Raw genomic sequence first — 16,664 nt, forward strand, 5'->3', positions numbered from 1 at the left:
AAAGCGATATAAATATATAATACAGGACTTGCTAACCTCTGTTAACCATCTGAATACGATGGAATAATCTATCTCTACTGTGCAGGTAGGCTGTGCATGGTGGTGTGGCAATATAATTTTAAAAGTTTGTTACAGATGTGATGGGAAGCTGGAAGGAGTCGAATAAGCAGAAAAAAGAGCTTAGATCTATTGTAAGCAATGAGTCGAAATGAGCCGTTACAGGTTAGAATTTATCTTTGTTTCTGATCATTCAATGAGAAAATGACTTCCACAGAAATAGATACATTTAACTGTTTCAGGAGTGGGGTGGGTGAGGTGAAGTAGGATTGAAAGTCCTACAGGTAATAGCAATAACTGGAAGTGCAGACGAAATTGGTCTTCAGTGCAAAGAGGAAGGCAGCCGTTTAAAAAGTCTAGGTGCAATGTTGTGGTGCTGAAAGAAAAGCTCCCAGTGATAAAGGAAAAAAAAAAAACTGCAATGCAACTTCAAGCAGTAATTTTGTGGTGCTGAAAGGACAGCTCCCAGTGTTGAGGAAAAGATCTTGGATCTAGAATGAGGTGTCCAATCTGTATGATAAACAGCACACTGTGTCTCAGAGCGCCCATTCAATCTCAGTAAGTAAATGAAATATTGATTGAAAGTGACCCTGAAACAGAATGCATTAAAAAGACATAGAAAGCTGCAGAACTGAGGTAATTCGTATTCAGCATGTTCACCAGCCTCCCTATAGCAAAACAAGTCTATAAATAGTTGCATTTCATAAGATGTTTGGCCCTTGTATCATCAGTTTTCTCCATTTTGGATCAGTATAGCTGAACAGCCATTGTTACATGCCTACCTGTGGCAGTTTGAAGCCATACTAATTTTCTTGCAGTAAATTAAAGCATCACATCACAAATCAATTCTACATGGTCTATAAATTTCAGAGAATAAGATTTTAGACAGCATGAAGCTGATTTACACATAATGCACACAAACCCTTATCTGTTACCATAAATTAAAATGTAAATATCTTCAATTTAGCTTTCAGTTTTAACTAACATATAACCATGCCAACTAGCAAAAGTTTATAATTCCCATATACAATTGAAATTGAACTGAGTGCATTTTCAGCAATACTAGCTAATAAAATACACATAATTGTTTAAATGGTTTGGCTTCAAAGTAACATTAAATTCCAGATGAAATGCATGGGCTCCACAGTGGACTACTGGAATTTTGAAATAAAAGGTTGAAGATTTGCTAAGACTGAACAAAACATTTTAAAGACCCAACATTTGAAATGCTTCTAATACACATCCTAGATCACTTCCTTTCTCTTTTTCAACTGAGTGGGGCCCCAATCTTTGCCTTTGTTCACTGCTGACTCTGAGACAGCATGGTGAAAGAAATTTACATAGATATTATTTACTGTTAATGTATTATAAATGATCTGAGACTTGTGACATGCAAGGAAAAAATGAGACGGGAGACAAGTGATGCTACATGATGAACTAAGCACATTTATAATGATAAAATGAGTAAATATAATAGCGGCAATGCTAACCACTGATTCCACGAGATACACTATTTGTCAAAACTTACACAGCTACAGAGTATCGACGATAAATAGTCATTACCAATTAACACAGTTTACTACAGCTTTTCTCTTTCATTTAAACAAGCATATCATTCCCTTTTAAAATCATTCTCTAAATAAATATTTAGAGATAGAGAACTCTAAAATGAAATAACAGTCCAATGTTAAAAAAACTAAAAAAAAATGAATCTACTCTTACAGTTTGACAGAAATGAATTATTAATAGTGGAAGGGGAAGGGATCAGGAAATAATTTCAAGTTCTCAATGTCCGAAAGTAAATTGCACAGTAAATCAATATGAAATGAAGAGTCCATATAGTTCAATGAACAAAAGGGAAAGTTCATGAGGACAAAGATCACAGTTCAGAGAGAGGCTGGACGAAATTCAGACATGGAGCATCACACTCATTGTTCTTTAATTGGTTGCACAGAAAGGAGCAGCTGGGATGCCATTTAGCTTGCTAGGATGGACGTAATCAATGGGTTGAAGTTGAGATGGAAGTAATTCTCTTTTGTAATTCAGTTGCTCAGCCAGATGATCCAGAGGTAGCCAGCATTTTATTTTTGTCCATTGAATTTAAGACTGCATGCACAGCATGAGGAGGTGCTTGGGGATGAATGCCCCTATGAGTGGCCTTGAGTGGGCAAACTCAGAGGTTAACAGATGGTGTGTCAAATGGCCTGGACAGTTGGCACTCAGGAGAGGTACAGAAGAGGGTGACAGTTGTTGGGTCTTGGGAACAAAGGCTTACTTTGAAATGACCTGTCAAAAAGCCTGACAAAGGTAGATCACACTACCTCTCAAGATAAACTGCCTCTTCTAAATAAGCATGCAGGAAATACTGTCTGGTTGGTGACATAAAAATGCTCCACAAAACATGCAAATTACCGAGTATTAGAAACTGCATTGGCTGCTAGCGCCATGCTGCAAAGACTCCATCATGGGAGCAAACAGCTAAATCACAGATAGCTTCACAGTAAAATCTACATTCACAATACTAATAGGTTTCTAGTGTTAACAAATTATACACAATTATAAGCTCTTAAAATGCAACATACTTATCAAGCAGTTGCAGATAATGAAACATTATCAGCTATCAATAATTTGTTGGCACTTTCACTTTTGTTTATAAAATTTCCAATACACTGTACCACAGTTATGTGTCTAAACAGTGAGGATGTTAATGGAGTAATGACTGTTCTACTGGCCAGGCGATGGGATCAGTAGTGAATTCAGTGCTTAAAAACAAATGTACAAACCTCTGAAGAGGTGGGACTCCATGTGAGAACTTTTGTTGAACTTACAAATGATGAAGAATGGGCCATGGCCAGCATGCAGCATTATTTCCATTGTCTAGTTCAGATGGAGAACAGGTGCTTTTATTGATCTGTAAACTTACCAATATAATTTTCCACAGTTTTAACCTTTTAAATATTTTACAGTGCTTTTATGCAACTATATTGCTTTTTGATCATTTTAAATTTAAAACTTATTTTCAAAATATTGTTTCCTACTTCACTGTGCCCTAAGCAGGAAGTAAGACTTACATGACAGTGCTTTGGCCTCACTCCATTTTAGGTCACTGACCCCACCATACTCAACCTAACAGTAGTTAATTTAGTGTTATCTAGAACTAATACTGAAAACTATACGCATATCCCTGTCTACATTCAATCATTAAACTACAATAATGCTGGTAAAATGGCAGGCTTAAATCTTACACTAGAAACACCTCTGACAAATATACACAAGCAAAGTATAGAGAACAAAACAGATCAAGAAAAAATTCTTTCTATGAAACATCTGGTAAAACACATATTATTTACATATACACATTGTCAACATAGTCGCATTCATTTGCATAATTATATATTAATAACAGAAAAACTTCACTTCTGCAAAGTACAGTACATCCTTCTTGAAAATGGGGTAAAGGAGGGGTTAAAACAATCTGGTATATAATTGGGGCACTCAACCCACTTTCTGAGGATTGGCAGCCCGAACTCCTTGCTCATATGTGATCCTTTGTGTAATTAAATACTGAGCAGCCTGTGTTGCAGCTGGTGTTCCAGTAATGGTTACCTTCCGATTCCTTGTGCCAGGTACGAATTCTCCTTTTTTGGAGATCTGTATCCTTGCACCAGTCAACTCCTGGTATTCCACTAATGTTTTCCCTCCTTTGCCAAGTATTGCACCAACTAAGTTTTCTGGCACTGCTATTTCAACTACATCCTTTGATCCATCTGTGGATTTTTCTGTTCCTAGAATGGCACTGGCAGCTAGGGGAGAAGCAGCTCCAAAATATCCATTGGTTGCAGCAGTAGCAGCAGCCAGGCTACCTAATGCAAATGTCCCCGCCGTACCACCAGCTGTGCTGCCACTGGCTGAGGCTTCACTGGCATAGGTGGCCAACAAATTGGCTGCTGCTGCTGCTGGGTTGGCACTGGCAGCTGCTGCAGCCAAGGCCCCTGTTGCTGCTGCTTGACTGAGACCTAAACCTAATGTGTTGAGATTATATCCGTAGCTGGCTAAAGTATTAAGTGCAGAGGTGATGGCCACCAGGTCATTGCCCGTGAAGCCAGATAAAACTGCTGGAAAGGCTGCAACGCCAGCAAGGTTAGCATGTCCTAATAGCCCTGCGGCTGCTGCAGCGGTTGGTAACACTTCAGCAGTGTTTGCATAAGGAGATCCGGTTGGGTTGGAATTTGCCACTGGACCTGTAACATTGGCATAACTGATATTGAGACAGCTGCCACTCTGTGGATCCTCTTGTATCTTCTGGATGATAAGTTCAACAGCTTTTCGGTTTTGTTCAGGTTCTCCACTCACAGTGACAACCCTCTCTTGCAAGTTGATCCCATCAGGTTTCTGGGAAAGCTGCACCCAAGCCCCTGACTGCTCCATTATAGCCTTCACAGTAGCACCTCCCTTCCCTATTATGAGACCTGCTGTGCTGTTGGGAACTATAATCTTTACCTGTAATTAAAAAAAATACGTATAAATAATACTTCTGTTTTGCGCATATACATCATATTACTTTGCTATCCTAGCAAAAGTAAAATAATAAGTTGAAAATTAATTTAAACACAATTTATGAAAGAGAAATAGCACAACTTCTAAAGTGACTTATCACACTTTAATACAATTATCTTGTAAAATCAGAATTTTTAAAGGAAAAAGCAATTTTCAGTTTAGAATTATTAAACCAAATTTTCCTTGAGATTTGTGCACTTTGTAGTACAACTTATAAGAAATCAGTATGTTTTAAAAAGAGGGTATCATAACTATACATCAATGGTAACATTTTTATATAGCTCCAAGATAAAAATACTGTTGATATTCTTCATCTACTGTAGCTTTAAGAATATCTTTGGTCTAAAACGTATAAAAACAAAGAGTGCAGGATAAAGAGTTAGTAAAGATAAAAGTAGTAACGTTCTAGCTTGAGCCCGTTCAAAAAATTAGGTTCACGTTCCTTATTACCTAGTAATTTTTGTGTCATTCAAACTCTACTTGTTTCACGACTAATATTTTCTGAGAACAATAAAATTATTACTAGCAGTATCCTGATTTTTCATCTAAACTGATACACAACATGTAACTATAAAAATAATAAATATTTCTAAATAATGTAAAAATTTCAATCACTTTTAAGTAGGTGAACGCTATTTGAGAATATTACCTGGCTGTCCTACTTAAATTTGTAAAATGGATATTTTAACTAGTTACTTTTCTTTCTGGCACTCATAGGTACATTTTAAAAAGCAGGGCTTACAAACAGATTATCAACGGTGACTGAAAAATTACTGGAGTCACATGAATACTTACAGTGATCCTATGTGACCATACGAAGTACAGGCATTTTAGCTAATTTGTATTGAAACATCCACCCACGAAACCCAGCCTATTTTGATTTATTTAATTACAATCAAATACTCTTATAGAAAGTATAAAATCAGTAGGGTATTTTGCATAACCCCTAAGATTGAAATATAAATATTGAAATTTTTATTTTGGTGGCACAAAGATGTCCATGGCACTGTTCTATGACTCACTGGGTAGGTCAGTAACTGTAAGTGCCGTGTGTCACGGACAAAGCCCTGAAATAACCGCCTTCCTGTTCTAGATATTAAAATCGGCAGGCTGAAATAACTTCTTGAAAAATGAACAGGAATTAGTTGAGATAGTCTTTGAAATATTTCACCAGCTAGTTTATAGCAAGTATTGCCATGCTCTCTTTAAAAAATAAAAGCCATACATTTCTGGCAATTTTGCTCTTGAAGGTAGCAGGCAGTGAAATTATAGATTCAAATTCTAGATTGGGTCATCTCATAAACGTTTACATGTGTTAACACACATGTGCATACACACACAACTTTTCTTTTCCATACATGTAATTGATAGGAACAGGATTTTGTTTCATTCCAATTTGTCTATAAAATAATTTCATTTTAAATTGAAACAACCTAAATTGCCTAGAAACATTTCTTAGGAATATCAAATATATCCTTCATATCCCTGATTAATAAGTGCATTGGGTTTCAAGAAGTAGACTAAGAAATAATTTTTTAAAACATGTTAATCTGTTAATTTTGCTCACAGTCCTTTTTTATAGAAAATTATTTGCTGAAATGCTGTAGTATGTTAAAGTGTTATAATTAGAAAGTTAAACCATGATTAACTTCTTACACTAATTATAAAGATGAATTAGAATCACCCTTCTATTTTATCCTGTGCACATGAAGTATTGAGAAAATGTACTTTTAAGGGTTTAAATATCTGAAGGTTAAATATGATATTTTATAAATAAATACCTCTTTTCAAAATCAGAACACTTTTATATAGTTGAAAACATTTATCTACTGGCAAACTATAGTGTTTTAACATAATTTTTATGTTTTAACATCATTTTTACAAAGAAAAATATATTAACCAAAACTTCAAAAGGGCTGTTATTCAATTATTTAAAATTCTAATCTCACTATTGTTTTGCTGAATGTAATAATTACCTGCATGAATATAACCCAGGAAGAGAAGAGCAAATGAAAGGTTAACTATGGGAACTGTCTTACAGACTGTCAATAAAGAGTAATGAAATATATAAATTTAAAAATCACCTTAAACTTCTATGAGATGTGGGAAGGTAGTATTAACTTCTACTACACTGCACACCAGTTCACCAGTCTCCCACTATATTTACTATTCTATTCTTCCAAAAGAACTTTCAAATGTGTGCACAGTACTTCCATTACTGCATATTAGTCTGTCCTTTCTTTTTTTTTTAATTTGTCCCCTTAGTCATTTTTCTTTCTTTCCAATATATAAAGATTCTGAAATAATGTATAGTTCGGAAATGGTGTGTAAACTTTTCAAAAAGTAAACATGTGGCATAACAATCTGTCTCTTTGTAAACTGAAAAATGATACCATGACATCTATCTTTATTATTAAAGATGTCCTTCTAGTACAAATTACTGTCAGACCACACACACACACACACACACACACACAGAGTCATCTTTATGTAATAAGTACTATTCCCTGGATTTTATTTTAACTATTTGAAATAATCTTATATAAAATACTGTCAGCCTTAATTGCTATTTTATCAAATAGGGATGTGGTCTCCAAATTTTGCTGGTAGAACTTACATTGTCCAATATAACTTAATAGAGTTGTGTTAGGATTTAAGAGAAAATATTAATGATTACATATTAATATTTGTGGTAGCACTTCTTAACTTTAGATAGTAATAATTCTGCATAAGATTACTGATCTTAGAAATTAAATTAAAAAATAAAATAAAATATAAATATAAAAAGTTATTAAATTCCAAATTAAAAAAATACAAACACTGAATATACTAGCCAAGGGAACATGTNTCTTGGTTTTGGCTCAGATCATGGCCTCACAGTTCATAAGTTCAAGGTCAAAATGGGGCTCCCTGTTTGGGATTCTCCTTCTCTCCCTCTCTCTCTGCCCCTCCCCTATTTGCTCACTCTTTCTCTCAAAATAAATAAATAAATAAAATTTTAAAAAGATATGTGGAATCTTTTTAAAAAATTTAAAACTTCTCATATTTACACTTTTTTCATGAAGAATTAAAAAACGTTTATGTATCTATTTGCATACTTAAACTAATATGGACACTAACAAGAACAACTCTTTGAAATGGAGAAATTGAGACAAAAGGAAAAATTAATCCATTTGCATAATGTTTCAGAAAAGTAGTGTTCTATTTTATGTGTCACATCAGAGCCAAGAAGTGAGGCACTAGTGTGGAAGCCTGGAGATAGTGGAGAACTGAATACTGGCTGGGGTAAGGAAGAGAAAAGGAGGGTGGAAAATTATGTAAGATGGTCTACTCGCTTACTTCTTAGATACAGGAATACAGCATTTACCAAAGAAAAAGTCTGTGCATTGATAGTATTTGCATCCCCAGTAAGATGATCCATTGCACATTTTAATTATATGTATGGCTTTATTTTATTGGTGAAATCTGTAACATACTGACTCACCTATGTATATGCATGCTTATTTCTAAATCTTTTTTTTAATGTTTATTTTTTAGAGAGAGAGAGAAGGCACACGTTGGGGAGGAGCAGACAGACAGGGAGACACAGAATCTGAAGCAGGCTCCAGGCTCTGAGCTGTCAGCAAAGAGCCCGACACAGTTGAACCTGGAGATCATGGTCGAATGCTTAACTGACTGAGCCATCCCGATTGCTTAAACGACTGAGCCACCCAGGCGCCCCAATTATGGTTTCTAAAGAAAAAATCTTTATTTAAATTTTCCTGATTCCTAGACTTATAATTATGTATTATCAAATAAACATGAGATAAGATTAACAATATAATTATACTAATTTTACTAGCATCAACTGCTTTCCAGGAAAAAAAAGTAAATAAATGACGATTTCTCTATGTGCAGCTAAAGAAGAACCTCTATGGAAATCCTATGAAAAGATAAAAAACACTAAATAGGTAGGTTTTAAAGTTGATATGTTTCTGATTAAAAATAAATATTAAGACAAATTTACTCCTTTGCCAAATAATAACTATAACTCATTATGGTCTTAGAAAGCAATAAGAGTGTCTGTAGTCCTATTTCATCATCATGGCAGTAAAATTATTTCATAAAGCCTTACTTTAATATACATGCAAAATAAGCTCCATTATAATTTAAGGTATCTCAATTAATAGCAAGTACTATTTTATTTAGGGCTGCCATATTATATACTACATATGCATGGACTTCCATTTATAAAGAAATGACTATCAATAGGGGATACTTTTCATTCACTCATTCATTCATTCATTCATTCATTCACTCACTCATTCACCCAACATCTGGTCTTCCTTCTTCTGGCAACAGATCCCAGTTTTCCCTTGGAAACATCCTCTCTCATTCTTTGTACCTGTGCTTCAGGTAAGGATGACAACTTTCCAATGCTCTAGCAGTGGAAACATAACAGAGCCTGACACATCAAAATTCCCACACCTCTGGCAGGTACTGATTTGGGATTAGGAAAATGGCCCAGGATGATCCAGGAAGATTTAACCTGAGAATTTGGAAAAACTGTTGGGATAGAGATACTTGTACTTCTAATCTAGTAGAGCACAAGCCTGACATTACTAGTAACTATCTTGTCACCATATGGAAAGAGAAAAAACCTGACTGAAAATAAAGTTAACCTAGATAAAAGGAGACTCCAAAAATGAGAGAGAAAATTTCTGACAGCATTCTGGCATCTGAATCTAACCATGTTAAAGTCTGCACAGATCAATATAATTCCCTTTTTTTTAAGTCACTTTGAGTTGGATTTCTATAATTTATAACCAGCCAACTAGTATATTAGAAACTGTTTTTACATTCTTATTATATCATATATTATCTGCCTATCTAAAAGAAATACTACATTTTGTTGTATCTCTTGATGCTTTAAAAGTCAAGACATTACCAAGATATTACCAAGATATGCTATTGAGGCAGCATTTAGTAATGTCCAATAAAGATGCATGTGTTATTTGGGGATCTATATTGAGTTGCTGACTAAAGTAAATTGAAAACCTCTTTTCTTTTGATTATAGATTTTACACAGATAAATAACTGCCTTCTTGAAAAGTATAGATTTTGACAAAATATGTACAGGATTGCTACATGAATACAAAGTATCCAAACAGGGAAAAAAAAAGGAACTCTTCTAATTCTCTGGTAGTCTGTTTAATCTACTCACTTTTGATAATAAAATCAAAAGAAAGACAGTTTTCATAAACATGCATAGTATCATTATAAACTACCATGCTGTCTTTTCTTAAACGTCTTCCCCCATTCTTCCTCACCACTGCCAACACCAGGTTTCAAATCCAGGAGGTATCTGTGCCTTTTCTGGCTCCCTGGATCTCTACATCCTGCTATGTACTGCTGATTTTCTCTCTCCCTGCAATGCTTCTTTTAAAAACTGGGATGCCATGCTGAATCCAAACTTTACCTTCAAATTCTTAGTTATTTTTCCATGTTTTTTCTTATTGTTTATTCATTTGTCCCAAGTGACTGAAATGTTATGTACCTATATCCCCACATGGTTCTTTACCTGAAAATGCACATTTCTGCCTCCTGAAAGCTTATATGTCCTGTAAGAGCAGTTCAAATACAATATAGTTTGTAAACTCAACCCTGGTTCCCTAAAGAAATGTTAAATACTATTCTGTATTTCTTATTATGTTACTTATTCTATGCTGGCTTATATTAGCATGCAACAGATATTTACCTCTCTTACAAAATTTTATTTTCCGCAAGGCCATTATTTTATTTAGTTTTGCATTTATTATTTGCACTTAAATGACATGATCAACTGAATAACTGTTCAAAAATAAACCAAAAATTAAAATATAGATTAATAAGAAACAAATAATAAGCTATTTAAAAGATTCCATCATGGCCATGCCATTGTGTGTGTGTGTGTGTGTGTGTGTGTGGTGTGTGTGTGTGTGTGTGTGTGTAAAAATACGACATTGGGTTCTTAAAACAAGAATAACTCTACCATCTCTAAAATCCAAAATTCAAAGATTATCCTTTCAGCTGGAACCATGGTCTTCTAGTAATCTGCCAAAATGACCAACACAAAGGGAAAGAGGAGAGGTGCCCGCTACCTATTTTCTAGGCCTTTTAGAAAACACAGAATTGTTCCTTTGGCCACATACATGTGAATCTATAAGAAAGGGTATATTGTGGAGATCAAGGAAATGGACACTGTTCTAAGAGAAATGTCCCACTAATGTTACCATGGCAAAAGTGGGAGAGTCTACAACATTACCCACATGCTGTTGGCACTGTTGTACAAAACAAGAGTACGGTTCTTGCCCAGAGAATTCATGCATGTACCTATTGAGTATATTAAGTACTCAAAGAGCCGAGATAGTTTCCTGCAGCGTGGGAAGGGAAGTAAGAAAAAGAAGGTAGCCAAAGAGAACGTTAGTTGGGTTCACCTGAAGTGCCACCCTGCCTCCCCTAGAGAATCACACTGTTTGAGAAACAATGGAAAGGAGCCTGAGCTGCTGGAACTCATTCCCTATCAGTTCATGGGATGATAAATGTTAAAAAGAAAAAAACAAAACAAAAGAACCCCTCAAGACTGTAAAAAGAAATTAAAAGATTATATTGCAAGCATAGTGAAATACACAAAAAGACAAATGCATAGATGTTTTAATCTTACAAAATTACTGAAATCAGTAACACTCATAGATTTAAGATCACTTAAAAATCCACTATCATTATGAATGGATGTTGTACTTTGCCAAATGCTTTTTCTGCATCTGTTGAAATGATCATATGGTTCTTATCCTCTATTTTATTAATGTGGTGTATTATATTGATTGATTTGTGAATACTGAACCACACTTGCATCCCAGGAATAAATCGCACTTGATCTCAGTGAAATAATTTTTTTAATGTATTGCTGGATTCTGTTTGCAAGTATTTTGTTAAGGATTTTTGCATCTTTGTTCATCAGAGATATTGGCCTGTAGTTTTCTTTTTCTAGTGGAGTTTTTATCTGGTTTTGGTATCAGAGCAATGCTGACCTCACAAAATGAATTTGGAAGTTTTCCTTCCTTTTCTATTATTGGAACAGTTTGAGAACAGGTATCAACTCTTCTTTAAATGGTTGGTAGACTTTGCCTGTGAAGCCATCTGGCCTTGGATTTTTGTTTGTTGGGAGTTAAAAAAATTTTTTTTATTATACTGATTCAATTTCTTTGCTGGTTATTGGTCTATTCAAGTTTTCTATTTTCTTCCTGTTTCAGTTTTGGTACTTTATACAAATGGTGTTGGGAAAATTGGACGTTGACATATGAAAGAATGAAACTGGACCACTGGTTTACACCGTACACAAAAATTAGTTAAAAAATGCATTAAAGACCTAAATGTGAGACAAGAAACCATATAATTGGTATAGGTATATAGAAGAACACAGGCAGTAACCTCTTTGACATTGGATGTAACAATTTCTTTCCAGTTATGTCTCTGGAGGCTAGGGAAGCAAAAGCAAAAATAAACTATTGGGACCTTATCAAAATAAATACCTTGCTTGGTAAGGGAAACAAACAAAACTGAAAGGCAAACTACAGAATGGGAGAAGGTATTTGCAAATGACATATCTGATAAAATACATAAAGAAATTATAAAACTCAACAACCCCCCAAAAAATTCCAATTTTAAAAATGGGCAGAAGACGAATAGACAATTTTCCAAAGACACACAGATGGTCAACAGACACCTGGAAAGATGCTCACATCTGTGGTCATCAGGGAAATACAAATCAAAACTACAATAAAATACCACCTCAGGGTGCCTGGGGGGCTCAGTTGGTGAAGCATCTCATGATTTTGTTTTTTATTTATTTTTATTTTAAATTTTTTTTAATGTTTTATTTATTTCTAGGAGAGAGAGAGACAGTGTGAGCAGGGGAGGGTCAGAGAGAGAGGGAGTCACAGACTCTGAAACAGGCTCCAGGCTCTGAGCTGGCAGTCAGCACAGAGCCCGATGCGGGGCTTGAACCCACGAACCGCGAGATCATGACCTAAGCAAAAGCCAGACGCTTAACCGACTAAGCCACCCAAGCGTCCCTAAGCATCTCATGATTTTGGCTCAGATGATCATCTCAGGTTCCTGAGATCAAGCTCCATGTCAGGCTCTTTGCTGACAGCACTGAGCCTGCTAGGGATTCTCTTTCTCCCTCGCTCTCTGCCTTTCTCTCTCTCTCTCAAAATAAATAAACTTAAAAAAATAAAAAAGATCACCTCACACCAGGTCAGAATGGGCAAAATCAACAACACAAGAAACAACAGGTGTTGGTGAGGAAGTGGAGAAAGGGGAATTCTTTGGCACTGTTGGTGGTAATGAAAACTTGTGCAGCCACTCTGGAAAACAGTATGGAGGTTCCTCAAGAAGTTAAAAATAGAACTATCCTACACTGCAGCAATTGCACTACTAGGTATTTACCCAAAGAATACAAAAATACTAATTCAAAGGGATACATGTACCTTGATGTTCATAGCAACATTGTCTACAATAGACATTGTCTTCCAAATTATGAAAACAACCTAAGTTTACATCGACTGATGAATGACTAAAGAAGAGGTAGTGGTGTGGCATGAACATGGGGAAGCAAAAGAAAGCAAGACAGTATGCCACCATAAAGTGAATGCTTTAGTCTTCAAGATCAGAGGCTTAAAGAGAAGGACAGATTGAAACCTAAAAAGAAAAGAAAGATCCCAGTGCACTCAAGGAGAGAGCAGTCCCCCAACATCCTTCCTGCTTATTGTGTTATTATATAACACATAGCTGGGCCTACCTTACCCACAGGCTGGTTGATTGATACCAACTTTATCAACTTTTCCATTAGAGCCAAACTTGACTTAGTATAATCAATGATGGGCTGTTCTGTATGCCAAATGTATCCCTTGTATAACTGACTGTAATGTCTGAAAATTGAGACATTGGGGCAAAAGTACTGAGTGGCCCTAAGGATCGCCAAGGATCCAAGATTTGAATGAGAACCATGCACACACAAAGGAGCTTATGCAGAGGACTGCTTAGTACACAGAGTAACTCAGCACAAGTTCTACATTGTAGCCACAGTGGACCAGGACCTTAAAGGAAGGATCCTGAAGATCCCTGAAGTTCCTATCATGTACTTTTCTAATCAAAGGTACAACACTGAGCAGATGCCAGATAATTATGGAGCCCCTCGGTTCTAACACTCTAAATATAGAGTTCTTCTGCTTTCCTTTACCAACTTTTTCTGTTGCCAGTTCATATAGCAATATGTTATAGCATGAATTATTCTCCTTATCCATTTGCTATCTTATAAGCCGAATATGGTTAAATACACTCACTTTTTTATGTTGTTTTGAAATTGATATCTTGTATCATTTTGAATTTTGCTGCATCTTTTTATAAATAAGATGACTGCACACACACACAAAAGAAGATGTAGTATAGCTGTACAATGACATATTACTCAATGAGATGGACAGAACTAGAGAGTATTACGCTAAGCGAAATAAGTCAGAAAAAGACAAATACCATATGATTTCACTCATATGTATTAAGAAACAAAACAAGCAAAGCGGGGGTGGGGGCGGGGAGAGGGAAGCAAACCAAGAAACACACTCTTAAAGAGAATAAACTGATAGCTACCAGAGGTAAAATAGGTGATGGGGATTAAGGACTGTACTTGCTGTGATAAGCAAGTTGTATGGAAGTGCTGAAATCACTATACTGTATACCTAAAATTAATATTATACTGTCTGTTAATTAAAATTTAAATGAAAGCTTGAGACAAAAATCACTAACATTATAAGAATTAAATGATTAAATACGCACTATATGCCTTTTCTTAAAGGCATATATTGATGTATTATGCTTTTCCTATGATATTTCATAGTTTGTTACCCCTTACCCACTAAGGTTTTGTGGCTAGGCCATTTTAGCCATCAAAATATAGTCAGATTGGTTCTAAAAGTCCAGAACACAAATGTATTAGCATTTACTTGATTATGTGATGAAATGACAAAGGACAGTTTCTACGGAGTCATAATCACAATTCATAACTGGTGCAATTACCTCCTATCCCTTGCTTTGGTTCAAGCAATTACATTTTTACCTCAGAATAATTAAGTTTACACTTCATTTTGTATCTTCTTCCAAAGGGCCATACTGTATTTCCCCTTGTGGATATATGATATGAGAGACAATGACAGACAGTACATCTCTTTTTTGTGTCTCCTTGGAAGAAGACAGAAACTGAATGATAACCCAAGAAATTTCTAAAGGCAAATAAAATTTAACTTAACTATATTTTTACTTAATACATTATTTCACTTTGCCCCTTGAAGCATTATTCAAACTTCTGTTTTCTTTTTCTTTTGATGACTGCTGCCAATTTTTTAAAAAAATATTTTTATTTATTTCTAGGAGAGAGAGAGAGACAGTGTGAGCAGGGGAGGGTCAGAGAGAGAGGGAGATACAGACTCCGAAATAGGCTCCAGGCTCTGAGCTGGCAGTCAGCATAGAGCCCGACGCGGGGCTCGAACCCACGAACCGCGAGATCATGACCTAAGCGAAAGTCGGACGCTTAACCGACTAAGCCACCCAGGCGCCCCTGACTGCTGCCAATTTTAAAGATACATCACATTCTAGAGAGGGATACACTTAGGTTTAAGAAAAATGAGAAAAATCGTTTTTTTACAGGTAAGAACAAGGAAAAGAAAAGTACTTTAAATGATTCTGTTATGTTGAGATGCTATGCACTCTAGACATAATCATGCAAAAAAGAAAAATACTAGAAGTCAAATAATTATAAAGAAACCATAAAAGTTGTAAGTCATAAACTATTTTAGGGCAGCCTATTATCTACAAATGAAAAACACTTGCAGCATTGTTTTCTTAATGCATATTTTACTAAAATGAGGTTAAATTTCTGGAACTTCCATTAGTCATCATCATATATCTGGTGTCATTATCAAAAATCTTTTAGAAATCATTATTACTATTATTATTTTAAACCATATCTTCTTAGACAAACTCAGAGTTTATATAAGATATATATTAAGAGTTCTTAATTCCAATTAGTGAAAAAATGTACTTGACGTATTTGGGTTCTTAATATGAAAACTAATGCTTTTAATTTAATATTTTAAAGGCTGTAAAATCAACTTAAAAAGTAAAAAATAGCTATGAACATTAAAGTAGGGGATGTGTTCATGGAAGTGAATGGTGAAAAGGGATGAAAAATAAGGATAGAGGGAATCAAGAATTCTAGTTTGGCTATTTTAAGTTTGAAATCCCCATCAGACATCTAAGTCATGATAACAAGTAGGTGACTGGCTACAGGTCTGGTGATCAGAGGAAATGTGAGAGTTATTTAAAGCAACAGAAATGGATAAGGTAATTTAGGGGAAGGTAAATGAAAAAACAATTCTTTAAATAGTGAACAGTAAGGAACTTTAACAAGAAAACATTAAACTGCTAAAATCAGTGTCTCACCTTTTGTGAGGTATCTCTCCTTTTGTGATCCTTCTGGGAAATAACCCAGAGCATGGAAAATGTCATATACACAGAACAGTGTACAGGCACTACATGAAATTATAAAATAATGTGGAAAATAACACAAAATTCTAAAATATCTATAAATGTGGATGTAGAGTCTGGATTAAATAGTGCAAAATTATAGGAAGATAAAACTGAAATGAAGGGAATAATAGAAACTGATTTTCAGGTGAGATTTTTTTTCCTCCCTACCATGTAAACTTTGTCTTATTTTAATATTTTAAAAAGCAGTGTAATAGAAGGAAATAGAAATTACTTCTAAATTAAGTGCTGAATAAACAAATTCTGCAAAAAGAGAATAAAAACATATTTAAAATAGTTTTAGTACATTTCTTGGTACTCACTGCACAATCATTTACTCAGTGAGTGTTCCAGGTACTGTTCCAGATTTGTGGATTTTATAAAATTTTTTAATAAAATTTTATAAAAGTAAATAAAAAGAGTTAGATCTTTCCTTTCTCAAGCTTACA

The 16,664-nt window shown here is 35.0% G+C and overlaps 1 protein-coding gene and 1 pseudogene across 4 annotated transcripts in view; one reads left to right on the top strand and one right to left on the bottom strand.

The window, feature by feature from the left end:
• Positions 1 to 461: 461 nt before the first annotated feature.
• Positions 462 to 16,664, bottom strand: part of NOVA1 (NOVA alternative splicing regulator 1) — a 145,625-nt gene continuing 129,422 nt past the window's right edge. For all 4 annotated transcript variants that reach the window (XM_077770499.1, XM_077770498.1, XM_077770497.1 and 1 more), the window contains one exon: positions 462 to 4,557. In XM_077770499.1, coding sequence (XP_077626625.1) covers positions 3,553 to 4,557 — 1,005 coding nt within the window. In that variant the 3' untranslated portion in view covers positions 462 to 3,552. The remainder of the gene's footprint in view (positions 4,558 to 16,664) is intronic.
• LOC144236796 (rRNA-processing protein FCF1 homolog pseudogene) lies at positions 13,241 to 13,841 on the top strand (annotated as a pseudogene).

The sequence above is a fragment of the Crocuta crocuta genome, unplaced genomic scaffold (genome assembly GCF_008692635.1).
Source record: "Crocuta crocuta isolate KB4526 unplaced genomic scaffold, BGI_CrCroc_1.0 scaffold175, whole genome shotgun sequence".
NCBI lineage: Eukaryota > Metazoa > Chordata > Mammalia > Carnivora > Hyaenidae > Crocuta > Crocuta crocuta.